This window comes from Papaver somniferum, unplaced genomic scaffold, assembly GCF_003573695.1.
Source record: "Papaver somniferum cultivar HN1 unplaced genomic scaffold, ASM357369v1 unplaced-scaffold_84, whole genome shotgun sequence".
Lineage (NCBI taxonomy): Eukaryota > Viridiplantae > Streptophyta > Magnoliopsida > Ranunculales > Papaveraceae > Papaver > Papaver somniferum.
Genome location: NW_020651415.1, coordinates 348833 through 376033, shown reverse-complemented (window position 1 = coordinate 376033; position 27201 = coordinate 348833). Strand labels below are relative to the sequence as shown.

General features: G+C 34.0%; 3 protein-coding genes and 1 long non-coding RNA gene across 10 annotated transcripts; 2 read left to right on the top strand and 2 right to left on the bottom strand.

Annotated features, from left to right (window-relative positions):
- Positions 1 to 336: 336 nt before the first annotated feature.
- Positions 337 to 2100, top strand: LOC113345875 (putative disease resistance protein RGA3). Its single transcript, XM_026589531.1, has one exon. It carries the CDS (start codon positions 337 to 339, stop codon positions 2098 to 2100), a length of 1764 nt encoding a protein of 587 aa, XP_026445316.1.
- Positions 2101 to 3316: 1216 nt separating this feature from the next.
- Positions 3317 to 5315, bottom strand: LOC113345933. 2 transcript variants are annotated; one of them, XR_003358336.1, is made up of 5 exons: positions 5252 to 5315; positions 4783 to 4949; positions 4605 to 4692; positions 4478 to 4512; positions 3317 to 3578 (listed from the first exon to the last, which is right to left on the bottom strand). It is a non-coding gene; the product is annotated as an uncharacterized LOC113345933 (long non-coding RNA). The 2 variants fall into 2 exon arrangements; XR_003358335.1 differs by lacking the exons at positions 4605 to 4692; positions 4783 to 4949; positions 5252 to 5315 and adding an exon at positions 4208 to 4278 and having other exon boundaries at positions 4478 to 4510.
- A 787-nt stretch (positions 5316 to 6102) lies between these two features.
- Positions 6103 to 7935, bottom strand: LOC113345874 ((S)-ureidoglycine aminohydrolase-like). Its single transcript, XM_026589530.1, has 5 exons — positions 7857 to 7935; positions 6804 to 6935; positions 6513 to 6600; positions 6232 to 6422; positions 6103 to 6137 (listed from the first exon to the last, which is right to left on the bottom strand). The coding sequence occupies exons 1-5, from the start codon at positions 7933 to 7935 to the stop codon at positions 6103 to 6105; spliced, it is 525 nt and encodes a 174-aa protein (XP_026445315.1).
- Positions 7936 to 8941: 1006 nt separating this feature from the next.
- LOC113345931 (putative disease resistance protein RGA1) lies at positions 8942 to 14064 on the top strand. Of its 6 annotated transcripts, XM_026589573.1 has the most exons (6): positions 8942 to 10692; positions 11721 to 12744; positions 12960 to 13085; positions 13195 to 13241; positions 13499 to 13596; positions 13686 to 14064. In XM_026589573.1, exons 1-2 carry the CDS (start codon positions 9094 to 9096, stop codon positions 11754 to 11756), a joined length of 1635 nt encoding a protein of 544 aa, XP_026445358.1. In that variant the 5' UTR covers positions 8942 to 9093; the 3' UTR covers positions 11757 to 12744; positions 12960 to 13085; positions 13195 to 13241; positions 13499 to 13596; positions 13686 to 14064. The 6 variants fall into 6 exon arrangements, with proteins under 6 accessions (XP_026445358.1, XP_026445356.1, XP_026445357.1 ...); XM_026589571.1 differs by lacking the exon at positions 13195 to 13241 and having other exon boundaries at positions 13440 to 13596; positions 13686 to 14063; XM_026589572.1 differs by lacking the exon at positions 13686 to 14064 and having other exon boundaries at positions 13499 to 13615.
- Positions 14065 to 27201: the final 13137 nt, after the last annotated feature.

Genomic DNA, 27201 nt, shown 5'->3' with positions numbered 1-27201 from the left:
ATCAACAACAACATCTGGTTCAGATAGAAATACGGAAAAGGTCTTTGTGGTTTCCTTAGTTGGTATGGGAGGTCTAGGCAAGACAACTCTAGCTCAGCTCGTCTATGATGATGAGATGGTAAATAAACTTTTTGAGTTAAAATTGTGGGTCCATGTAGCCGAAGAATTTGATGTGGAAAAGCTCTTAACAAAAATTATGGAGTCCTCCACTATGAACAAGTTTGATTCTCCGTCAAACTTTGTTGTACTGGTAAGTAAAGTTCAGGAACAACTTAATGGGAAGAGATATTTGCTAGTAAAATATTAATCACTACTCGCAAAATTCAAGTTGCAGATATGGTTAAGGGGAGTATTCCTCCTCACAAATTGGAAAAGTTACAAGAAGATGAATGCTGGTGTATCATGAAAAAGAGAGCATTTTCTCCCGGTAGAGCAGTAAAGACTCCAACCATGACAAGCATTGGAAAAGGAATAGCAAAAAAATGTAGTGGCGTACCGCTTGCAGCAAAAATCTTGGGAGGTCTCATGCGCTTGAAAAATAAAGAAGGCGATTGGTTGTCAATTCGAGAACTTGATGTTTTGAATACAAGAGAAGGTCAAAGCGAAATCATACCCATACTAAAGTTGAGCTATGACAACTTGTCGTCTGAGTTGAAACAATGTTTCTCCTACTGCTCTATATTTCCCAAAGGTTGGGAGATAAATAGAGTAACACTGATTCAGCTGTGGGTAGCAGAAGGATTTCTCGACACTTGTAATGTGGGAAGCAGAAGATCAATTGAAGACATCGCGGATGAATACTTTGAGAGTTTGGTATCGAGTTCATTTCTGGATGGTGCGGAATGGAGCTTATTGGGTGACATAAAGACGTGCAAGATGCATGATCTCGTCCATGATCTTGCAAAAGCTGTTGCCGGCGTTGAGGAATTGGCGTCTCTGAAGGTGAGTGAGTTGAATAATACTTCTCAAATACGTCGGTTACAGTTAATATTGGATGTGGATTTATCATCAACAGAATATCTGAAAAGCTTCAGTAACGCGAAGAAGTTGCGGACACTTTTTCTCCCTGAAGGTTCAAACCTGTTTGATCCTTCTATTTTCTCAGAAAATAAGCACTTACGCATATTACATGTGGGTGGTTCACCAAATTATTCTTTTCCAAAGTTTCCTTCTTTAAGTTTCAAGCTGAGACATATAAGGTACCTTCACCTTACCTCCATTGATCTTAGAGAAGTAGAGAATGATCAGTCCATCAATAAACTTTGTAGTTTGGAGACATTGGTATTGAATAACATAGCTGGTGTTCAAAATCTTCTTTCAAGTATTCATTCATTAAAAAAATTAAGATACCTTGAAGTCTCAAGGACGGATATGGTAGAACTACCTGATTCCGTCACCAGCCTTTGTAATTTGCAGACGTTGGATCTCAACAATTGCGAACTAAAAGTCATTCCTGACTCTATTTCTGGTCTGAAATTTCTTAGATTTTTAAATCTGTCAGTCAACCCTATTGAAGAATTACATGTTTCTGTCACCACCCTCTCCAATCTGGAAACACTAGATGTCAATACCTGTAAAAATTTAAAAGCCTTACCAGAGTATGTGGCAGGTCTTTCTAAATTGAGATTATTTGATTTCAAAAATTGTCCATTGCTTAAAGAATTACCAAATGATTTTGGAGCTTTGACTCATTTAAGATCTCTTGACCTAGATGGTATTGAGATCAAAGTACTACCAGAGTCTTGTGCTAACCTCAACAACCTTGAGTTTGTGAACCATAACTTGTGTGAGGTTCCCAAAGATGTAAAGAATTGGGCAAAATTGAAAACTTTTGTTTATGTACGGGGAAATCCAATACTTGGTTTAGGGAAACTAATTTTCCTTGAAGAGTTGGTTTACCGGGTACCAGAAAAACTAAACACAGAAGCCGAAGGTAACGAAGGTCTTGAAGAGTTGGGGAATCTAAACTTTCTTGAGGTGCTGGTTATCATGAATCTTCAGAATGTGAAAGACCCGGTAGATGCTGAGAGGGCGAATCTGAAAGGAAAACATAATCTTGCGTACATTGAATCTGCATTGGGAAGAAGTGGATATGTATAAATTCATGATTATGTGGGACGAGAATGTCTTGGAAGAGTTTAGATATTGGCGGATTTCCTTCGTTACTGACTCTCGAACTTGCTGATATGTTCCTTCTAGAAGAACTGAGTAATTCATATCCTTCTTGTCTCCAAGAACTGATTATCAACGGCTGCAAGAGTTTAACAGAAATCCCTTCATTTCCTTCTCTGACGGAATTGAATTTAGTAAAGGTCGACAGCAAGTTAGTATGCTCAGTTGGGAGAAGCCAGACATTTCTTTCACATCTAGTTTTGGAGGATATTGAGGAGCTTATATACTTCCCAATAAGAATACTCCAAAACAATTGCAATATTCAAAGGATGCGGATGGAAGGTTGTAATCAGTTGGAAGGCTTTGGTGTAATTGATGATGAGAAGGAGAACATGGTTCCACTGTATGGCCCTGGACTCTACACTGGCTCTCTTCAGATATTGTATCTCTTTGATTGCCCAGATTTTAAGTTTCTTCCAGATTTACGAGGATGGACTTCTCTTCGGGAATTAGCCATTTTCAATTGCCCACAAGTGAAGGAGTCTTTAACCTATGATCTCAGAGACATTTCTTTTCTTATTAAACTGTGGGTTGATTTTATTCAAAGAGACGAGAAGCGAGGAGATCCAACTACTACTAACGAATTGATTAATTTAATGGACAAGTAGCGGGTATTGTCCATCTCCCTTTCAATTTCTTTCCTTGTCAGAAAAGAGGGAAGTTGGTGAGATGGTAAGATACTCCATTCATAAACCAATTTAAGTAAATTCTGGGATAGAAGAGATGTGTATGCATTATCTTCCTAGTGTACGAAGAAGAGTAAGTATTCTACAAGTTTCAAATAGTTTATCCGTAGACATCTTAGTCAATATGTTAGGCCTATAAATTCATGTACGTCGTACTTAACCTGCACAATATAAGAAACCTATCATTTATGTTGTGTCCTTATCATTGTATACTGGTCTTCGGGAAAAACAACCATATACAGTGCAATTACATAATGATTCATCTAAGATGACTCCTAAGATTGCTCCATATGACAAAATAAAGAAGCAAACAGAGTGAAAGTCTAGCTCCTCTTTTTCTATAAAGGTAAAGAAGTAAAAATAGGTAAGTGAAAGTGTAGTAAATGATGTACTAAAAAATGAGTCCAAGAATCACTGAACATACGAAAGTGTACTACTTGGACATGGCTAATATCACATAACATCAAATATTTTATACAAATATTGATCCCCATTATCCTACTGCTAATATGAAATAGTGAGTAATCGACACTTAGCGTAATATTTAACCGTATTGATTACCTAGAATTCCCCCATGCATGGGTATCTCCATCCATGTTTTACAGGATAGGACGGACAGTGCAGCTCCCCATATGGTCCCCATCTAACTTCAATTTCAGAAATTACTCCTTGTTGAAAAGTCTCATCAACGTGGAAGCTTCCCATGTAATCGAAATACACCTATATTTATTACCATAACAAAAAATATCAGTTTAAGAATCATTCTAATAAGAATAATACCAAGTGGAGAAGTAAGATATAACATAAAACACAACTACGAAGACAATACACGATGAGCATGCTCAATCAATATTTGTAACTACATAAATCCGCTTAGGTAAAAATAATGAACTTAAACTAATTCGCTTCTTTTAGGTTCCTCGGGAAACAAGTTGCATCTACTCGTTAGTCATGATAAATGAAACTGGATAAGAAAAAGGTTGTATCAAGTGTTACTACCACATAAATTTAGCTATCCACAAGAACCAGCAACCCCCAACAAGAAAACAAAGATTTTTAGTCGCCTTCCTAAGGTCATCAGAAATCCCAATTAAAAACCCAGTTTCCTTATGAAGCCGATGTAAATAAAGAGATCTTTTGATCCCTAAGATAAACCAAAGGTATTAATATCAGAAAAACAACAACTAAGTCCTGAAACAAAACCAAATTAGTAATCCTCAAACTTAAATTTCAAAAGACACAAAAGCAACCCTGCACGGTAGTACATCAGCAACTAAAACACACAATGTGCAAATGGGTTGGCATATATAACGACGTTAAACAATTAGGCATATATAGGATGGACGCACCTTAGTTTTGATGATACAGTTTTCTTGAAAACATAAACACAATTAGCTTATGAGTATACATGAGATGCCCGCTGGAACAAATATGTAGACAAAATTCAAAAACAACAAAAACAAATGAAACTCTTACAAATTTCTATATCATTAAGCAATTATAAGAAACAATTGACTTCTATTTTTATTTTTGGGACAAGCAAATCCAGATCCATTATATATATGGTGGTAAAATTGTGTTGTATACATAATAGTATATGTTGGGTTCAGCATAATCACCTCTCTAAGATGCTCAATTGCTTCCTTTATCTTTCCTAGTTAAAACAAAAACAAAAAATTACACCCAAATTCCACCTGATGAAACTTCATGATAACCTCATTAAATCAACATACATAATCTATATACCTTCCAAAATTATTTACGTTGCCTGTCCCTTAGCACTTTGTGAATCTTCCAGGTTTTCATCAGTAACCTCCGCAGTGGAATCTTCCATCTGCAGTACCAATTTATACCACATAAATAAATAAAAACAAATCTATAATTACATAACTCAAATAATCAACATTAACTAAGCAAGTTGGACCTTCTGGGTTCAGGTTCAACAACATCTCCTTCAAGTTCAATATCAGATTCAACAACTCGTCACTTTGATATTTTTCTTCTTTAGGTTTAGTTATTGCTTCTTCTTCTTCTGTGTTCTCTGAGAGTGACTCATTTACTCTTTAGTGAAAACCTCCCAACCATTTTAATCTATTAACAAATTTCATACATCCAAAAGAAAATTCTTTAAACCCACAGAAACACAAAACATAGTAAAAAACGGATACACAAATTCATAATACATGCAATTTTTAGGGAAACCCTAAAATCCCATAAATAATTCAATAAATTTTTGAAACTCTAGTCTGACTCAAGATCAACGAGAAGCACACAAACAACATGGAAACAACCTGATCTTCAGGAAATCCTAGTATCTCTAATGATACGCCTGATTAATCAAACTCAAAAGTTAGTCAAATTAATCGAATTGAAAAAAAGAGTTAGTAATTCACCTGCTGGTATGAGTATTCTCAGGAGGTTTAAGAAATGAACAAGACTACTTAAACCTCTGTTGCGTCTGATGTTTATGAGAAAATAAAAGAAAAACTTACTTCAGATTCTTAGGAAAAAGAATCCCTAAATTCAAACACGAGATCTGAAGTTCACCTTCATAAGCCACCTTCAAATACAAGAGATTTTCTTCTCCTTAACAAGAAAATTTCAGAAAAAAATAAAGAATCAAATCTTGAGATAGTGAAGGGAGAAAACTTCGAAGTTTGTTAGTTTTTTTTTTTGATAAGAAGAGTAGTAGAAGAAGCGGCAGCAGTAGCGATAGCCAAGATTGAGAGAGAGAGAGAGGAGACTAGACATAAAGAAAGGAAAAATGCTACACATGTGAGGTGAAGTCAAATGTCAAACTTAGGTGCTACCATCAAACATGTGATTCACACATGTAAGCTTTCTGTAGTTGCGAATAGCAACAGAAACGGAGCAGTTGCGAAATTAGCAACAGTATACTGGGTTACTAAATTTTAGGAAAACGAATCTTTGTTACTAATTAGCAACAACCCTATTTCTGTTGCGAATATGGGTTTCTAAATCCTTAATTTGGTGTAACATTCTTTGATAAAATCAGAAAAGCTCACACCCGCATATACAACCAACCTCACCAATCAAAACATCTCACTCACCCCATTCTTCATCAATGATTCTTCCTTCGTACCTAAAGAACAGAGGAAAGTATGAAATACCACAAACAGTTCATGTTCTTTACTTTCTCGGTCAGAATCGTTCCCAAAAAATATAGTCGCTTGGGAATACCACAAACAGTTCATGTTCTTGTGAGTGCTCTCAGACACATTTGTCAGTGTAACAATTCCTTCCACCACGAAAATGAACCTAGAAGCATAACCAAAATAGGGGCACAAGAAAATCAGATTACCATCCAAACTTGTTTTCTCAAACAAGACTTCAAGAATTCAAAAGAACATACCTTTCAACATCTTTCGGGGGTGGTGCGGAACTTGAAAGCAGTGCAACCACAAAATTAAAAAATCAATCTCCTGCAAAACAAAAACATGAAAAATTTCAACAAAAATTATCATACCTTCCATCTTAGCCAGGTACATTACGAAATGTGCCCCCATTGCTGGCGTAACTAAATATGCTCCCAATGTATTTTTCCTGCCAAATTATAAACAAAAACGGCACCAGTTAACAGCCAATTTTTGATTCAGATCGTTAGTGAATCCCAAAAATTAAAAAAAACTTTACCATTCAGGAAGAGGGCTAAATACATGACTTTCTGGTGTAATAAGAGCATGATCTCTTTTATACACACTGCGAGTAAAACCTGGTAAATCTGCCCACCATAGAAAATCAAAATTGTCCAATTAGATATCATTTTGAATTCATTCTACTGTTGAATTAAATTTATGGGGGGAAAACTGAATGATTTGGGGAAATCAAATTTGAAGTTTTTCATCATAGGGCAACACTAAAACCCAGTTTTTTCAGAGAACCAATTCAAAACAAGAAGTAATAGAGGGTAGGTAGAGATTAAACCTTGAAGATGTAGAGGAGAAAGAGTTGGATTAGTGACTTTCCAATACTGTGATTTAATGGAGTTGTCTTCCACCTCAGAAGGAGGAGCTGAACAGAATCTTTGTTCACTACCGACTGCAAATCTTAGCAAAACTGAAAAAACCAATTAGTTTTACAGAAATTGAGGAATGGGTACTTACAAAAATTCGATATTTTACAAAGATAGATAGTGGAAGAGTGTTAAGGATCGAGCAAAGAGAGAGGAGAGCATAAACGCGGAAGCATAAAAGACTACATTGATAATAATTCTGGTGTATCAACTTTCATGGCTCAACAACCTATTTATATTGTTCACAAACTTGACGAACACTCAACGTACTTTCCTAACTAAGATCAAACTCTAAACATGGACACTTTCCTAATATAACTCTCACAACTTAATGTGCATATCTCCTAAATATAGACTCTCATATATTATTTCCTAATATGGTAGAGGAGATAATATGCTCCGATACCATGTTAAGGATCGAGCAAGAGAGAGGAGAGCATAAACGCGGAAGCATAAAAGACTACATTGATAATAATTCGGTGTATCAACTTTCATGGCTCAACAGCCTATTTATATTGTTCACAAACTTGACGACCACTCAAGGTACTTTCCTAACTAAGATCAAACTCTAAACATAGACACTTTCCTAATATAACTCTCACAACTTAATGTGCATATCTCCTAAATATAGACTCTCATATATTATTTCCTAATAAAGAGAGTACCAATTGAAGTGAAGAAGAAGAGAGGTAGTAGTAATGATGATTTCAGCATCATGGGGGTTTTCTTCTGTGTTTTTCTCAGCTCCTGCTGCAATTAATGAGCGATCTCCTCTATGCTGAATAGGTTTTTGTTTGGTTTAGGTTAGTGAGTGTAGTCAGTGGTGGAAGTTGATGTGGCTATTGCTGAAGTAGATAGAGTGGTGGTGGTGACACAGACAGACAGTGACAAAAATGACTCCTGGCTGGAAACATAGTTGTTTTCTCTAGTCTGGTCAAAGGAGAACCAGATGCCAACAAGCTAACCATAGCAACAGGCCCACAGATGAATAAACACAAGAGGAAGCTCTGCTTCTCTTACAACCTTTATCGAAGCTCTATACATGGAATCTGTCACACCACCAAGTAAACATCTCTGAAACTCAAACAACAGACGATTATGAGCTTTCTGCTCCGCGATGTGGAAACAGAATCCATGTTACTCTTTAAAACCAAACATGGGTTTTCTTCAGACGGGTTCGCCAAGAGTAAGCAGCAGATTATTAACCACAAGGGATTGTACAGTAACAACTAACAATTCTAGAACAAGACTAAGAAGGGTAGCAAAAGGCATGGAAGTGTTAACTCACTGTAACAGACTACAAGATAAAACCTGGTCCCAGAAAATCAAAAAATACTATTTCAAATATCCCTTGCACCATTGCTTCTCATCCCTCTCCCTCTTACAACTTGATGAGTCAGGGTTTCAGACTAAAAAGGCCATGGGATTTCTTTAATCCCTCCTTCATCTCTTGCGGCGTTTTCTCTTCTCCCTGTCCCCATGACACTTGTTAGCAAAAGAATTAAAGTGAAGTGGTCCACATGACACTTGTCATCAAAAGAAGTTAAGAGAAAAGTGGTCCCAAAAAATTAAAGTAACATTTGACTTTTCCAATTAGGAAACTGGTCTATTTTTTTGAAACTTTTATTTATAAAAACTGACCTATTAAAAAAGAACGGAGGGAGTATTTTGTATTTTTAGATTAGATGATGGCAATAAACTAGTTGAGATTTAATAATGGCAATTATAAGGTCCAACAAAACGAAACTTCCTCTAACAATAGACTAGTTGAGATTTAATACGAAACTTCCTCTAACAATAGACTAGTTGAGATTTAATAATGGCAACTATATGGTCCAGGACCACTGAACTATGCCCACGTAATTCTTATTGGACGACTAATTGCATATTATTGGCAATTAAATAGTTAAGACAGAGTGTGTGGGGTACACCCATTATTGGCAATTGAATAGTTGACTAATTGTATTATCGACTAACGATTTCTACGCATCATTATTGGACGACTAATTAAACCAAACCCACACAATTCATGTAGATTAGATTTTCAATCCAATCCTTTCCAGAGATAAAACCATTCTAGAGTACACCCTTTTAGTCTTATACATCATTTCAACATATCATACTTTTATTGAATTAAGTTTCTTCATTTCTTGATCTTCTTTTCATTATCAAGTACTTTCAATTGAATACCAATTACTCACCATGGCGTTTGAAGGGATTGTTGCTAATGGCGTAACAGAAATATTGAAGAAATTGGTTCCGGTTGTTGCTCGAGAAATTAGTCTGGCGAGGGGTGTCGAAGATGATCTGAAAAAGCTTCAAGACACTTTAGAGATGATTCTACTTGTAATAGCTGATGCTGAGAGGAAACAGATCAATGATGCAGCTGTACGTCTTTGGTTAAGAAGGCTTAAAGATGTTGCCTATGATGCGGAAGATGTGATGCATGAGTTTTCCTATGAAACCATGCGGAGGTGTGAAAGGGGGAACCGCTTGAGGATCAAGGCTCGTGATTTCGTTTCATCCAACAACCCACTAGCATTTCGTTTCAAGATGCCTGGGAAAATCAAACATATAAATCAGAGGTTAGCTGAAATCACCGAAGATATGAGTAGGTTTCACTTGCAAACTACACCTGCTAGCAATACTGTTACTCTTCCTGTTGAAAACAGTGAGCACCGGAGCCGAGAAACCGCATCCTGTATTAATGAATCAAACATTATAGGGAGGGAGGATGAAAAGGAGAAAATAGTAAACATGTTAACCAAAGTCATACCATCATCAGCAACACCATCTGCTTCTGATAGAAATACGGAAAAGGTCTCTGTGGTTTCCATAGTTGGTATGGGAGGTCTAGGCAAGACGACTCTAGCTCAGCTCGTCTACAATGATGAGATGGTAAATAAACTTTTTGAGTTAAAATTGTGGGTCCATGTCTCTCAAGAATTTGATGTGGAAAAGCTCTTAATAAAAATTATGGAGTCCTCCACTGAGAACAAGTTTGATTCTCCGTCAAACTTTGCTGTACTGGTAAGTAAAGTTCAGGAACAACTGAATGGGAAGAGATATTTGCTAGTACTTGACGATTTATGGAACGAGGATGCTGTGCAATGGGAGAGACTCTGCAGTGCGTTGCTTGATGGGGCTCAAGGGAGTAAAATATTAATCACTACTCGCAAAACTCAAGTTGCAGATATGGTTAAGGGGAGTATTCCTCCTTACAAATTGGAAAAGTTACAAGATGATGAATGCTGGTGTATCATGGAGAAGAGAGCATTTTCTCCCGGTGGAGCAGTAAAGACTCCAACCATGACTAGCATTGGAAAAGGAATAGCAAAAAAATGTAGTGGTGTACCGCTTGCAGCAAAAATCTTGGGAGGTCTCATGCGCTTAAAAAATAAAGAAGGCGATTGGTTGTCAATTCAAGAACTTGATGTTTTGAGTACAAGAGAAGGTCAAAGCGAAATCATACCCATACTAAAGTTGAGCTATGACAATTTGTCGTCTGAGTTGAAACAATGTTTCTCCTACTGCTCTATATTTCCCAAAGGATGGGAGATAAATAGAGTAACACTTGTTCAGTTGTGGATAGCAGAAGGATTTCTGGATTCTGGTAATGTGGGAAGCCGAAGATCAATTGAAGACATCGCGGATGAATACTTTGATAGTTTGGTATCGAGTTCATTTCTGGATGGTGCGAAATGGAGCATATTGGGTGACATAAAGACGTGCAAGGTGCATGATCTCGTCCATGATCTTGCAAAAGCTGTTGCCGGGGATCAGGAATTGGCGTCTCTCAAGGTGAGTGAGTTGAATAATACTTCTGAAATACGTCGGTTACAGTTAATATTGGATGTGGATTTATCATCAACAGAATTTCTGAAAAGCTTAAGTAACGCGAAGAAGTTGCGGACACTTTTTATCCCTGAAGGTTCAAACCTGGTAGATCCTTCTATTTTCTCAGAAAATAATCACTTACGCATCTTACATGTGGGTCCTTCACCAAATCATTTTATTCCAAAGTTTCCTTCTTTAAGTTTCAAGCTGAGACATTTAAGGTACCTTCACCTTACCTCCATTGATCTTAGAGAAGTAGAGAATGATCAGTCCATCAATAAACTTTATAGTTTGGAGACATTGGTATTGAATAACATAGGTGGTGTTCAAATTCTTCTTTCAAGTATTCATTCATTAAAAAAATTAAGATATCTTGAAGTCTCATGGACGGATATGGTAGAACTACCTGATTCCGTCACCAGCCTTTGTAATTTGCAGACGTTGTATCTCAACAATTGCAAATTAAAAGTCATTCCTGACTCTATTTCTGGTCTGAAATCTCTTAGAATTTTAAATCTGTCAGTCAACTCTTTTGAAGAATTACCTGTTTCTGTCACCACCCTCTCCAATCTGGAAACATTAGATGTCAATACCTGTAAAAATTTAAAAGCCTTACCAGAGTATGTGGCATGTCTTTCTAAACTGAGAATATTTGATTTCAAAAATTGCCCATTGCTTAGAGAATTACCAAATGATTTTGGAGCTTTAACTCAGTTAAGATCTCTTCACCTAGATGGTACTCAGATCAAAGTACTACCAGAGTCTTGTGTTAACCTCAACAACCTTGAGTATGTGAACCTTTACTGGTGTGAAGTTCCCAAAGATGTAAAGAATTGGGCAAAATTGAAAAGATTTTTTTATCTACGGAGAAATCCAATACTTGGTTTAGGGCAACTAATTTTCCTTGAACAGTTGCTTTACTCAGAAGCCGAAGGTAAAGAAGGTCTTAAAGAGTTAGGGAACCTAAACTTTCTTAAGTTGCTGTTTATCAGGAATCTTCAGAATGTGAAAGACCCGGTAGATGCTGAGAGGGCGAATCTGAAAGGAAAACAGAATCTTCGTAGATTGTATCTGCATTGGGAAGAAACAGAAATCGATTTAGAAGAAGAAGAAGAAGTGGCCATGATGTGGGACGAGAATTCGTGTAATTTTCAAGTGTTTGAAGCTCTCCAACCTCCCTCTGGTTTGAGACTATTGGGTATTCGTAACTTCATGGGGCGGGACCTTCCCATGTGGATGTGTGGATCTGGTATTCCAGATTTGGCAGAGTTGAAACTCGCAAACTGCGTTGGAATAAAACAACTACCATCATCTATTGGGCAGCTCCGAAGTCTTCGATCTCTTGTTCTTAAAGAAATGTCTTTGAAGAGTTTGGATATTAGCGGATTTCCTTCGTTACTGACTCTCGAACTTGCTGATATGTTCCTTCTAGAAGAACTCGGTAATTCATATCCTTCTTGTCTTCAAAAACTGATTATCGACGGCTGCAAGAGTTTAACAGAAATCCCTTCATTTCCTTCTCTGACGGTATTGAAATTAGTGAAGGTCAACAGCAAGTTAGTATGCTCAGTTGGGAGAAGCCAGACATCTCTTGCACATCTAGTTTTGAAGAATATTGAGGAGCTTATATACTTCCCAATAAGAATACTCCAAAACAATTGCAACATTCAAATCCTGCGCATTAAAGGTTGTAATCAGTTGGAAGGCTTTGGTGTAATTGATGATGAGAAGAAGAACATGGTTCCTCTGTATGGCCATGGACTCTACACCGGGTCTCTTCAGAAATTGTATCTCATCGACTGCCCAATTTTTAAGTTTCTTCCAGATTTACGAGGATGGACTTCTCTTCAGGAATTAATCATCTTCAACTGCCCACAAGTGAAGGAGTCTTTAACCTATGATCTCAGAGACCTCTCTTTTCTTAAAGAACTGCGGGTTGATTTTATTCAAAGAGACGAGAAGCGAGGGGATCCAACTACTACTACTGAATTGATTAATTTGATGAACAAGTAGCAGGTATTGTCCCTCTCCCATTCAAAATCGTTTTCTTTTAGGCTGTTCTTTTTTCAGAGGTATCGTTAATTGTCCCTCTCCCATTCAATTTCTTTCCTTTTCTTTTAGGCTGTACACTTTGTTCTTCTGTCGGAAAATAGGGAAGTTGGTGAGATGGTATCGTTATGGGTCTTCAATGCCCGTTCATTATAGTGATCTGAATTGTGCTCTGCCTGCAGGAACGTGCAATTGGAACCGTATCTGAGATCCATTTCCTCTCTTAAAGAATTCTTGGCTTAGTTTATTCAAGGAGACGAGAAGATCCATCCATTAAAGAAGACATGATTCCTTTGGTGGAATAGCAGGTACTCTATAAATATTCATTCTTTTAGTTCCTCAATTAGGAAAAATATACTTTATCGTTCTGTCCATCTTCCAAGGTTTTGCCTGATAATTTCGTCATCACTGTCACAGGCGTCCGAGTTGATTTAAGTTTTGTTCAAAACATGACATATATCTATGTAAGTTTCGGTGAGCATTTGGTTTGATTTTTTTCTCCTATTTGGCTTATAGGTAATTGAATACCTAAGGAGGGCCATAAAAGCAACGCGACATAGATATATGAATTTTTTTCTCCTATTTGCCATCTTCTAGTTCAGCCCGTAGGTGTGTGGAAATGTGGCTGTCTGTGCGTTGATTTTGGTTTTCTCTTCTTTCAGTTTCTCGTGATTACCATATCTCAGCTCTGGATTACGTTTGATTTGGTTTGGTTGTGCAGTTGAATGAATAGAAATGAAGCAGCAGAGATGATGATAAAGCAGAGCCCACTATTTTGTCAGAATCCGACTTAGCTCATATGCAGGACTTACCGCAATGGTGATTACTTGAAACATGGCCATTTATCGTTGTCACCTGTTTGTTTTGTGTTGTCGAAATCCATGATTCATTCCAATTTGGTGTTGCAGTTGCAGACGATGGAATCATTGAATAATTAGAGCATGCGCCGAAGAGATATAACGTCCGGTCCAGGTCGGGCTTTGATGCTCAATTGTGGAAACTTTTGAGTCCTAGTTGACAAAGCCACTGCACTGCAACTGACTAATTCTACAAAAAAGCACGCATTGCGCTCTTAGTACACTAGCCCACTCCTTTAAGCAATTTACTTTTCACGATTTCATGAACAGGTTGGAGATTTTTAGGTTCTAAGCTGCTTTAAAAAGTGTTGTTTTGAAACTAATCTGTTTTAATATTACCATGTATGCAGTGTGTTATTTGGTTTCTGCTACAGTATCAATTTATATATAATCAGTTATAAATTCAAAAACTACGTGAACCCATCCAAAAGTATGATAAATGCAAATGTTCTCAACCTTTAGTGAGTACTGAGTAGGCGTGTACCTCTTTGTTTTTGTTTTTTTATCAGAAAATAGAATATATTAACTAGCAAATGTAATACATAAGATTTGCAATATCATTTTTATCAAAAACATTAGAAGAAATGCAAGTAGAAAGGACTTTTTGTTGCATATGATTGGACATATGTTGTAACTTTTTTAATTCTAGCTTCCTTAGCAATGAAATCCGATGTCGAGTTGTGTTCTCTTTTTATAAACTTCACTTGAACTTGAGAAGATCCCTAAGAATAGACTGTTTCCATGAGGAAGATCCCTAAGAATAGACTGTTTCCAAGAGACTATCCAATCATAATTTGTACTAACCTAGTATATATTGTCTGCTAACTATTTGTAATCAGTGACTATCGAGACATTAGATAGAATGCTATCCTTTAACCAAGTAACCGTTTTCCGGACAACTTTTGTTTCCACTTGTAGAGCTGAAGAAGCCCACTCCAGACCTGTTGAAACGTGAATAGAGGACTCATGGTCCACTGATATATTGCATACATTGTAATATTAAAACAGATTAGTTAAAAAAAACAAACAATGTATGCAATGTATTATTTGGTCCAAACTTCGCTTATTACTATGACAAATTGAGTCGTATAAATGCAGAAAAAATCATGAGTAGTCAATTTATATATAAGTCAGTTATAATTTTAAAATCTACCAGAACCCATCCAAAAGTATGATAAATGCAAACCTTTAGTGAGTACTGAGTAGGCGTGTACCTCAACAAAGGCCTAGCCTAAAACCCAACAGGAAATGCGTGGTTTAAAGGATAATTTGGTAAATGTCGTTTTATTTTTGGGAAAGAAAAAAAAATGTAAGTATGTAAAAGTGGAGAAATCGTTTTAGAAAATTCAAACAAGAATTTTAGAAAAATCTGAAAATCAAATCAAAGATGAACTTCAGAACCCAAAGATCTTTGAGATTCAACTCTGGTCAGTAATTTGATTTCTCTGTTGTTGATGATTTGATATTTTTTGGATTCAATTCTCAAATTCAATTTCCAGAAATCGTTTATCTTTTCTAGGGATTAATCATTGAAAATGGTGATGTTCTTGAGAAGTCATGCCAGAAGAGAAGTAGATGAAGAAAGGAATTACTTCAAGAAACTCCCTCTTGGGATGAAATTGGAGGTTTTAACTCGCTTACCAACCAAATTGGTTGTCCATCCTTTCATAATTGGAATGATATCATTTCTAATAATCCATCCTTCTCAAGGATGCACTTTGATCGTCATCATCTCAATCATCCTTATCATAATTGGGTTTTCTTTCTTTGAATGATAATAATTCTTTTTATCATTTTAAATATAAAGATTTGTCTTGGATTTGATGATAATTTCCTTAGTGATCTTCGATCACAAGGGTTCTTATTATATAAAATGAATATAAATTATGGCGGAGATAATCTCCTCATTACAATAGTTACTACTGGAGATATTCTCCTTAATGAAAATAAGGAAAGCAGGATAATATATTCTCCAATACACACTCTTAGTCTGAGAGGGAGAGAAGCAAACACTAAGACTAGTCCCAAAACGAGCAAATAACTGTCAATTACATACAAAACATGATGGGTATGTGATGTGATATGCATTGTCTAATATCCCCCACGGGGAGTGTCTATGTTAAATTTGACCGTATATATAAATGAAGACCCAATTTCTTGATAATAACCAAAAGGAAAGAAAATTCGAGAAAAAATAAAGTCTTCATTGGCTTTTCCATTCTTTCCTCCATTTGCTTTCTCCTTCCGCTGTTTAATTGAGAAAAAATAAAGTCATAATGGAAATCGATCTATTATATCTAGGCCAGGCTACCAAAATTCCATTCATAACTCATTCTATTTGTTGAGAGGTGAATTGGTACTTGTGCTTCTAAACAAGTTGGAAGCCAAGAGAAGTCTGAATGGCAGCAAACACTTTTCATCAAACACTCATAGTGCACTTAGAAAACTAAAAGAGAAGGAGTAAACACTAAAATTAGTCATAAAAGAGTCTGGATTTATGAAATCCATCTTCAGTAATTAACTAATTTCAATCTGTTTAGTATAGCTCCTGATTTTCATCAGAATCAAGGATTACCCAGCGATCTGAAAGTCTGAGATAGAGATTGTTGACTTGACTGAAAAAATCTTTCTCACTTTGACACCCAGTGATCCCGTAAGCATAGCTGAGTTACCATCTTCCGTTCTATTCACTTGCTCGAACACAGCATCATAGCAACTTCAGGGCTAGAATTGGAGCAGACACATCTTTACGATTGAGAGGAAGAATCGTTATACTGGTATCTTATTGTTGGTGGTGGTGATTGTACACATCAGCCGCCATATCTGATTCTGAAGCAGACGAGCAGTTGTGTGTTTGTGACCGCGTGAAACAGAAGGGGGAGGCGGTAAACAATGATGAAAATAAAAAACCCAGGCTAACTTTTAAATCGAAGGGTAAATAAACAGAGATTTGTAAAAACAAAAATTTATACTTTAGTTACATCACGGGTATTTATAAATGTGGAGAAGTTCTTGAACAATTTTTTTCGGGTTACACTAAATATTATTATAGCACCAGCAGAACAATTTTTTTCGGGTTACACTAAACACTTTAGTTACATCATGGGTATTGTTAAGTTGACTAGCACGGGAAGTGCAATATTATTATTCAACATGAAAAGGTGTAAATATTATTATAGCACCGACAAAACAATATTATTATTTTTTATTTTGTATGGTAAATTTGTATTTAAATAGCACGGGAAGTGAGTTTTTATCTACTGAGATATTTGGGGAAGCCGCTCGTATGCATATCATGCTTGTTTGAATCGCAAATATTATAGTACGAAATACAACATCCGTGTTTTTCTTTTCATAAAATGTAATATTTCGATGATGTGCTCAGTGCTTGTTGTAAAAAAGTTTTTAATTGCTTTCTTATATTGTTCTACTTAAATTGTTTTTTCTTTAGAGTTTGTTAGTGATCTCCCAGTAGTTGTTCGTTTCCATTGAGCACCCCTTTTGAGAAAATGTGCTAGCTTGTTTTCGCTCCAACTTTAGTGTTTAGAAGAGATGATGTACGTGAATATGTTCTCTTCCATAGTTTAAAGCTTTACCGAGTTAGAAATATTGTGTATAGTTTATGCATAATTTAATCAAATATATTCTTTGTTTATCTGTAAAAAGCACATTAATAGATTTATATCGCTTGAAAAATATCTGTTATAATGATGTCAGTGAGCTTGGGTTTTGTTTTGGTTTATCTTATGATTCGTTCTTAGAATCCATAATGCTTCAAGTTTAAGTTGAAATGCTATTAGACACGTAGGTGTTTTATTGGGACGTCACAGTTACCTTAAATCAACTTTAATTAAATAAGATACTCATTTTTGGAGACTTGTTTTTTTTCTCTCTCTTAATAAGCTCTTTTTTAGAAAGTATTTAAATTTTCATAAGGATTAGAAACACTTTGCTTTCTCTAACCGTCTCTATTTTTTGAACTTGGTCTCATTTTAGAAACCGCTAATTTATATAAAAATTTGAAAACAAGAAGGTTGGATTCCCACCCTAATAGACGTATTCACTAATTATTTACTTTTAGATACTGAGAAGAAGAAGGTTGAATTCCCATATGTGAGAGACATATTCACTACGACTCTCAGGGGGAAGGTATTAAATGCGGTTTGCATAGACATATGGAGTAATTCGAATCTTTGTTTCCCCAATTTAAAAAGACCATTTTAAATTGTTGTTTTTTCCAACCGAACAACATACCAGTTTTCCCTCTTATTAATATTTCTCAGTATTTTATGAAAAATTATTTCAAATTTGTGTTTCTACTTTTAAGATGTACTTTTAACATATTAGACACATTTTTAAATTTAAGTTAATATTAATACACGTAATAAACATGTGTACTTGTACCTTGTAGTTTTTGTGTAGTGATATAATGGTTTATGAGTTTCCCCTGTTTACTCTTGAACATTTAGGCGGTCGAATTATTTCGTTGCATTTCCCATGTTTTTAAAATTTTACTTTTAAGTATTGTTCGTGGGTACAAAAATATTGTCTTTTTGGTTTTCTTTTTCCTTTGAAACGGTGTTACTTTTTTTATTAATTGTTTTAACCATACTCGTGTACCGTAAGTGTTTTTAGTGTGCTATTCGACTCTTTTCCTCTTTCATATTCTCTCTCGGGTCAGAATAACTTTACTCTTCCTTATCAAATTAATTTGAGATTCACTTAATTTGAGATCCAATTTATCTTTCATGAAATGTTCTTCAAATTCATCACGTGTTTATCCGATTCAGTGGATTGAATCTCTTGTGATAAGTTCGTATTAAGTTTACTACTACTTTCCATCTTTGAAAACAAGATAAATCAGAGGTTAATTTTCTAGATCTGAAGAAGGATGATGGTGATGAAGTATGCTAGGTGGGGAATCTCTGAATCGATCAAGTGTAGATGTGTTCAAAACTTCAAAGTTGGTAGAGTTGAGAAAACGCGTTTCCCTCAGGTATTTTTGATAAACATTTTGATTTTTTTTTCTTCCGAGTTTTGATTTAGATGCATAGATTTGTGAATTTAACATAATTAGGAATGGCTAATAATGCGGGTAACACATTATAAAAAAGTTTATTTATTAAACAGTAAAATTTCGATAAATTAATAGTGTTGGGACCGAAGAAATTATTAATTTAGTGAAGTTATATTGAGTTAAAAGTTGGCTTATAATAGCCTAGTTGGGACCGGAAAATTCTATTATTTTAGCCACGTAATTAATTTATCGAAGTTCTACTGTAGTAATTAATATGTAAACATAATTTTTTTTCTCAATTATTGAATTTAATAGTGGAGACTAATTTTTTGAATCAACCATTGTTGACGTGGTTAACGTAATACATTTTTCTTGTTTCATATATTGGAAAATCCTTGCAGAGACACAAGTTCTTGCATGTAGTAGTATTACAACATATTCAAGGTACAAGCAATTTAATTGTTTGAGATCCAAAACATGAAAAGCGTATTATATTTATTTTATTGTTTAGGAATGTTGATGACATTGCAATACATGTTTTTTGTTAATAAATTAGTTTGATCGTATAATTAATTATCGTTCATATTTTACCGCCATGTATGATTGAATTTTTATTGAGTAATGTGGCCAAGTAATTGAATTCATATTCATATCTAGAGATAAATTTGGATAATACACAAAAGATGACAAATCTTAATTGCAAGTAGCAGTGATTATAGGTTGTTGTGATATTTTCTCGTAATTGCATTTAAATTATCGGATTTGTTAAATTGACTACTCGGGTATGTCAACTTCATTGATTAGCCTATTTCACCATTCTTAAATCTCTTAGAGGGTTCAACATAATCGTGCGATGAGGTGGGTTATTTTCTATGTAGAAATCATGTTCAGGTTGTTACGTGTATATGATTTTCGGTAATGAGAGATTAAAATCTCATGATTATAATTCAAGTATAAGTTTGTGAATGAATGAAAATCCTCAACCATTATTCTTATCTCATTGATTACTATTAACTATTCTTCGGTTTCAATTTATTTTAAATTGCTTTCAATTATTCATAAAAAAAACTTTTTTCTTGCGTATGTCTTTGAATTCAGATGACAACAAATACCTCTTCTGAAACAAACTCGTTCTTATCATTTCACTTAATTTGTACTTATAAAAGAGATAACGGATACGACACTGGCCAAGTACTCACAAAATCAATTGATTAATCTTCTTATTGCTAGAATGTTGCTCATTTTCAGATGAATGAAATCCTTATACCATAAACGAGTAGCCATTTAGTTTTACTAAATGAAGTTATTCTACTGCAGAAGAAAATGATAGTTTGATACTTTGAGACAACCAAGTTGTACTAGGACGAGTGTATACCAAAGTATTTTTGAACCAAAATTGTGTAATCGTAGTATACTTAATAACCGATTTATTTTCTCAAGCGTGTTTTCTTTCAATTCCAGTGTATTGGTTTCCATTACGAGTTCGAAATTGCTATATATCCATCTGAATAACAACTTAGTAACAACACTTTCCTATGTGGCAAACTATACGGCGGAGAGAGATTGTAACCATAACTTATTGTTCTTCATTAAAATAGTTTTTCCTAGAAAAATCAAGCCTCCAATTAAAACAAAAACCCCAAATAGAGTAATTAACTTTTCTCATAATACATGATCGATTGAGAGAAACACTTATAGAGATGGAAAAAGTAAGATAGTCAATTTCAGTGAAATTGAATTATTTTTTATTTTAGTTTTTGTACCTGATTCATGGTCTTAGTTATCATCTGGTTGCAAATATGTGGATCTGGAAATTCTAGTAACTTTATTGATGGGAATTTCGATTTTGGAGTCAGTGAGTTTATACTACTTTGCCATAAAAACAGAAGAAGGGAAGGATTCAAACTTTTTATCTTATCGAAATTCTAGAACTTTGAATGTTTTTTTCTGTAGCTTTTTTTCTACTTGAGTTATGCTATGTGGCAGAGATAGAGAATCGCCTGTTTCCTAGATATAGCTGCCATATCATCACCGTTGTTATTAAGCTGAAAACCGGTTGTTTATGTGGCACGATTGTTATGACTTCTCCTCTCAATATAGAAGACGAAAATGCCTAAATCTTCATTGTATTTTTGTCTTCTACACTTCCATATGTTGAAATCTATACCCTGTATATTCTGGTTACCCTTATTTGCTAGTGTTGGATATTGATTTTGCGAGGCCGTTTGTCGAAAATACCTCCCAAAAAATTGTAATCTATAAAGTAATCACATTTTTTCTTTCTAATCTATAAATTACACCTGGTTAATTTAGTCAACAATGTACGTATTATTTATTAGTTGGTACGATATATTTTTACATCAATTTTTAGGTTCGTTTCACCGTTTTCACATTCGTTACATTATTCTCCGATCGTTACAATGTTCTAAGATTTGTCTTGCCTGATTCAAGATTATTACAACGATTTCAGGATAGCCGTATCATTTATTCTATCCAACAAGAAAATGTGGGAAATTTATACTTTAGTTACATCACGGGTATTTATAAATGTGGAGAAGTTCTTGAACAATTTTTTTCAGGTTACACTAAAAATTATTATAGCACCGGCAGAACAATTTTTTTCGGATTACACTAAACACTTTAGTTACATCATGGGTATTGTTAAGTTGACTAGCACGGGAAGTGCAATATTATTATTCAGCATGAAAAGGTGTAAATATTATTATAGCACCGACAGAACAATATTTTTATTTTTTATTTTGTATGGTAAATTTGTATTTAAATAGCACGGGAAGTGACTTTTTATCTATTGAGATATTTGGGGAAACCGCTCGTATGCATATCATGCTTGTTTGAATCGCAAATATTGTAGTACGAAATGTAACATCCGTGTTTTTCTTTTCATAAAATGTAATATTTCGATGATGTGCTCGGTGCTTGTTGTAAAAAAGCTTTTAATTGCTTTCTTATATTGTTCTACTTAAATTGTTTTTTCTTTAGAGTTTTTTAGTGATCTCCCAGTAGTTGTTCGTTTCCATTGAGCACCCCTTTTGAGAAAATGTGCTAGCTTGTTTTCTCTCCAGCTTCAGTGTTTAGAAGAGATGATGTACGTGAATATCTTCTCTTCCATAGTTTAAAGCTTTACCGAGTAAAAAAAATTGTGTATAGTTTATGTATAATTTAATCAAATATATTCTTTGTTTATCTGTAAAAAGCACATTAATAGATTTATATCGCTTGAAAAATATCCGTTATAATTAAGTCAGTGAGCTTGGGTTTTGTTTTGGTTTATCTTATGATTCGTTCTTAGAATCCATAGTACTTCAAGTTTAAGTTGAAATGCTATTAGACACGTAGGTGTCTTGTTGGGACGTCACGGTTAACTTAAATCAACTTTCATTAAATAAGATACTCATTTTTAGAGACTTGTTTTTTTTCTCTCTCTTAATAAGATCGTTTTTAGAAAGTACTTAAATTTTCATAAGGATTAGAAACACTTTTCTTTCTCTAACCGTTTCTAATTTTTGAACTTGGTCTTAGAAACCGCTAATTTACATAAAAAATTTTAAAACAAGAAGGTTGGATTCCCACCCCTAATATACGTATTTACTAATTATTTACTTTTAGATACTGAGAAGAAGAAGGTTGAGTTCCCATATGTGAGAGACATATTCACTACGACTCTCAGGTGGAAGGTATTAAATGCGATTTGCATAGACATATGGAGTAATTCGAATCTTTGTTTCCCCAATTTAAAAAGACCATTTTAAATTGTTGTTTTTTCCAACCGAACAACATACCATTTTTTCCCTCTTATTAATATTTGTCAGTATTTTATGAAAAATTATTTCAAATTTGTGTTTCTACTTTTAAGATGTGATTTTAACATATTAGACACATTTTTAAATTTAAGTTAATATTAATACACGTAATAAACATGTGTACTTGTACCTTGTAGTTTTTGTGTAGTGATATAATGGTTTATGAGTTTCCCCTGTTTACTCTTGAACATTTAGGCGGTCGAATTATTTCGTTGCATTTCCCATGTTTTTAAAATTTTAATTTTAAGTACTGTTCGTGGGTACAAAAAAATTATCTTTTTGGTTTTCGTTTTCCTTTGAAACGGTGTTACTCTTTTTATTAATTATCTTAACCATACTCGTGTACCGTAAGTGTTTTTAGTATGCTATTTGACTCTTTTCCTCTTTCATATTCTCTCTCGGGTCAGAATAACTTTACTCTTCCTTATCAAATTAATTTGAGATTCACTTAATTTGAGATCTAATTTGTCTTTCATGAAATGTTCTTCAAATCCATCATGTGTTTATCAGATTCAGTGGATTGAATCTCTTTTGATAAGTTCATATTAGGTTTACTAAAACTTTTCAGCTTTGAAAACAAGATAAATCAGAGGTTAATTTTCTGGATCTGAAGAAGGATGATGGTGATGAAGTATGCTAGGTGGGGAATCTCTGAATCGATCAAGTGTAGATGTGTTCAAAACTTCAAAGTTGGTAGAGTTGAGAAAACGCGTTTCCATGATAATCAGGTATTTTTGATAAACATTTTGAATTTTTTTCTTCCGAGTTTTGATTTAAATGCATAGTTTTGTGAATTTAACATAATTAGGAATGGCTAATAATGCGGGTAACACATTTTAAAAAAGTTTATTTATTAAACAGTAAAATTTCGATAAATTAATAGTGTTGGGACCGAAAAAAATTATTAATTTAGTGAAGTTATTAATATATTGAGTTAAAAGTTGGCTTATAATAGCCTAGTTGGGACCGGATTCTATTATTTTAATCGAAGTTCTACTATAGTAATTAATATGTAAACATAATTTTTTTTCTCAATTATTGAATTTAATAGTGGAGACTAATTTTTTGAATCAACCATTGTTGACGTGGTTAACGTAATACATTTTTCTTGTTTCATATATTGGAAAATCCTTGCAGAGACACAAGTTCTTGCATGTAGTAGTATTACAACATATTCAGGGTACAAGCAATTTAATTGTTTGAGATCCAAAACATGAAAAGCGTATTATATTTATGTTATTGTTTAGGAATGTTGATGACATTGCAATACATGTTTTTTGTTAATAAATTAGTTTGATCGTATAATTAATTATCGTTCATATTTTACCGCCATGTATGATTGAATTTTTATTGAGTAATGTGGCCAAGTAATTGAATTCATATTCATATCTAGAGATAAATTTGGATAATACACAAAAGATGACAAATCTTAATTGCAAGTAGCAGTGATTATAGATTGTTGTGATATTTTCTCGTAATTGCATTTAAATTATCGGATTTGTTAAATTGACTACTCGGGTATTCAACTTCATTAATTAGCCTATTTCACCATTCTTAAATCTCTTAGAGGGTTCAACATAATCGTGCGATGAGGTGGGTTATTTTCTATGTAGAAATGATGTTCAGGTTGTTACGTGTATATGATTTTCGGTAATGAGAGATTAAAATCTCATGATTATAATTCAAGTACAAGTTTGTGAATGAATGCCAATCCTCAACCATTATTCTTATCTCATTGATTACTATTAACTATTCTTCGGTTTCGATTTATTTTAAATTGCTTTCAATTATTCATAAAAAAACCTTTTTCTTGCATATGTCTTTGAATTCAAATGACAACAAATACCTCTTCTGAAATAAACTCGTTCTTATCGTTTCACTTAATTTGTACTTCTAAAAGAGATAACGGATACGACACTGGCCAAGTACTCACAAAATCAATTGATTAATCTTCTTATTGCTAGAATGTTGCTCATTTTCAGATGAATGAAATCCTTATACCATAAACGAGTAGCCATTTAGTTTTACTAAATGAAGTTATTCTACTGCAAAAGAAAATGATAGTTTGATACTTTGAGACAACCAAGTTGTACTAGGACGAGTGTATACCAAAGTATTTTTGAACCAAAATTGTGTAATCGTAGTATACTTAATAACCGATTTATTTTCTCAAGCGTGTTTTCTTTCAATTCCAGTGTATTGGTTTCCATTACGAGTTCGAAATTGCTATATAGCCATCTGAATAACAACTTAGTAACAACACTTTCCTATGTGGCAAACTATACGGCGGAGAGAGATTGTATCCAATTCTTCCATGTCATTTTAAATTTGAAAAAAGTTAAACAAATATAAACTATAAAACTGATTAGTTTCTCTTCGTCGTTACAATTACCTTAACTAGTCGTTGGGTTTCAATGGAACAAATTTAACGTAGATAACCTAGACTATTGAATAACAACGGAAAATATATCAAGTTGAACATCATGCACTAGCAATACTTCGTTTGATTTTTTTTTCTTTTCTACCTCCGGAATCTTTATTTCCATATATCACAGTTTGTGGTTGTCCGCCATCAATGGCATAACTACCATAACTTATTGTTCTTCATTAAAATAGTTTTTCCTAGAAAAATCAAGCCTCCGATTAAAACAAAAACCCCGAATAAAGTAATTAACTTTTCTCATAATACATGATCGATTGAGAGAAACACTTATAGAGATGGAAAAAGTAAGATAGCCAATTTCAGTGAAATTGAATTATTTTTTATTTTAGTTTTTGTACCTGATTCATGGTCTTAGTTATCATCTGGTTGCAAATATGTGGATCTGGAAATTCTGGTAACTTTATTGATGGGAATTTCGATTTTGGACTCAGTGAGTTTATACTACTTTGCCATAAAAACAGAAGAAGGGAAGGATTCTAACTTTTTTTCTTATCGAAATTCTAAAACTTTGAATGTTTTTTTCTGTAGCTTTTTTTCTACTTGAGTTATGCTATGTGGCAGAGATAGAGAATCGCCTGTTTCCTAGATATAGCTGCCATATCATCACCGTTGTTATTCAGCTGAAAACCGGTTGTTTATGTAGCACGATTGTTATGACTTCTCCTCTCAATATAGAAGAAGAAAATGCCTAAATCTTTATTGTATTTTTGTCTTCTACACTTCCATATGTTGAAATCTATACCCTGTATATTCTGGTTCCCCTTATTTGCTAGTGTTGGATATTGATTTTGCGAGGCCGTTTGTCGAAAATACCTCCCAAAAAATTGTAATCTATAAAGTAATCACATTTTTTCTTTTTAATCTATAAATTACACCTGCTTAATTTAGTCAACAATGTACGTATTATTTATTAGTTGGTACGATATATTTTTACATCAATTTTTAGGTTCGTTTCACCGTTTTCACATTCGTTACATTATTCTCCGATCGTTACAATGTTCTCAGATTTGTCTTGCCTGATTCAAGATTATTACAACGATTTCAGGATAGCCGTATCATTTATTCTATCCAACAAGAAAATGTGGGAAACTCTGGGGCTTTATGCCATTTTCCACATGAAATAACTGCCACTTACCACATTGACTATTTGTCAACCAACTTAGGGATACTTATTATACTTTTCAAGGATATGCCTTATTGATCATTAGTTCAAATGGGGATATTTTACAAATTCCCCATTTTTGTATTTGTGTTTCGAAAACTTCCCATTATATTTTGTTGTCGAAAATAGACCTTTATAATATTTTTTTTTATTGGCTTGATTCGAACCTATAGTTATATTAAGATGTTAACTGAACTAAAAAATTCATAATTTATCGATTTTATGAAATAATAATCCATACATGTTAGCGATTTCCCAGACTACTGACATATAATGCTAAAATTATTTGTGAATTTGCAAAGAAAAAATAACAAACAATGGAGGTGATAAAGCTTGTAATTGCCATTTCCCTCCATTTTCTACCAAGTCCTAACCTCATACATTGCTATGTGAGTTATCTTCAAGTCACCAAGTTAGACTACGCGAAACACCAAAAAAATCTTATAAAATTTTCAAACATTTTATTTCATCCAATGTTTTTGAAAACTAGCAAGATTGAGAGTCCACATGTTTTGGTGAGTTGAGTAAACTTCGATACATGTCATTTTAAAAAAAAAAATAGAAATTTTAGGAGATTTTACAAAATGCTCATACTCATCACTAACTCAAAAATTTTCATTGCCGCAAGATAAAATCACATATTTCAAACACTCAAAGCTTCTATCATATCATATAAATAATATAATATTTAGTTCAAACATTATGTTGATAACATATCTATTGTATTAGTGCAATGATCAATTTCGACAAAATTTTAATCTTAATCTTGTTAAAAACAAGATAGGGGGAAACTGGATTCTTTCTCATTTTGGTGGTATGAACATCTTTAACAAGATAGTTCTACCCGAAGCAAACTTTTGAGACCATACCAATACTAGGAATCCTACAGATATGAGTTAACTCAACATCACTTTATTTTAAACGATTTGGTTCAACTTTTGTACCATAACCTATCAAAACAAACAATATATATCAACCTCTCAGCGTATCCACATTTCACATTAACTTAGCTTGAAAATAATTGTTGATAACATTTGATATTCTTGCAATGCCATATCATAAGACTTGGTTTAACACAAGCATATCAAATAACTTCATAATTAAAATTATGTTCATTTCTTGGT

Excerpts from the sequence above, each read along its gene's own strand:
- LOC113345875 (XM_026589531.1), top strand. The coding sequence starts at position 337 with ATGGTTAAGGGGAGTATTCCTCCTCACAAATTGGAAAAGTTACAAGAA.
- LOC113345874 (XM_026589530.1), bottom strand. The coding sequence starts at position 7,935 with ATGTATAGAGCTTCGATAAAGGTTGTAAGAGAAGCAGAGCTTCCTCTT. Across the intron at positions 6,936-7,856 it reads TCTGTGGGCCTGTTGCTATG|TTTTGCTAAGATTTGCAGTC; the intron begins GTTAGCTTGTTG and ends TGGTTTTTTCAG. Across the intron at positions 6,423-6,512 it reads TTTAGCCCTCTTCCTGAATG|GAAAAATACATTGGGAGCAT; the intron begins GTAAAGTTTTTT and ends ATAATTTGGCAG.
- LOC113345931 (XM_026589573.1), top strand. The coding sequence starts at position 9,094 with ATGGCGTTTGAAGGGATTGTTGCTAATGGCGTAACAGAAATATTGAAG. Across the intron at positions 10,693-11,720 it reads AGGAATTGGCGTCTCTCAAG|GAATCTTCAGAATGTGAAAG; the intron begins GTGAGTGAGTTG and ends GCTGTTTATCAG.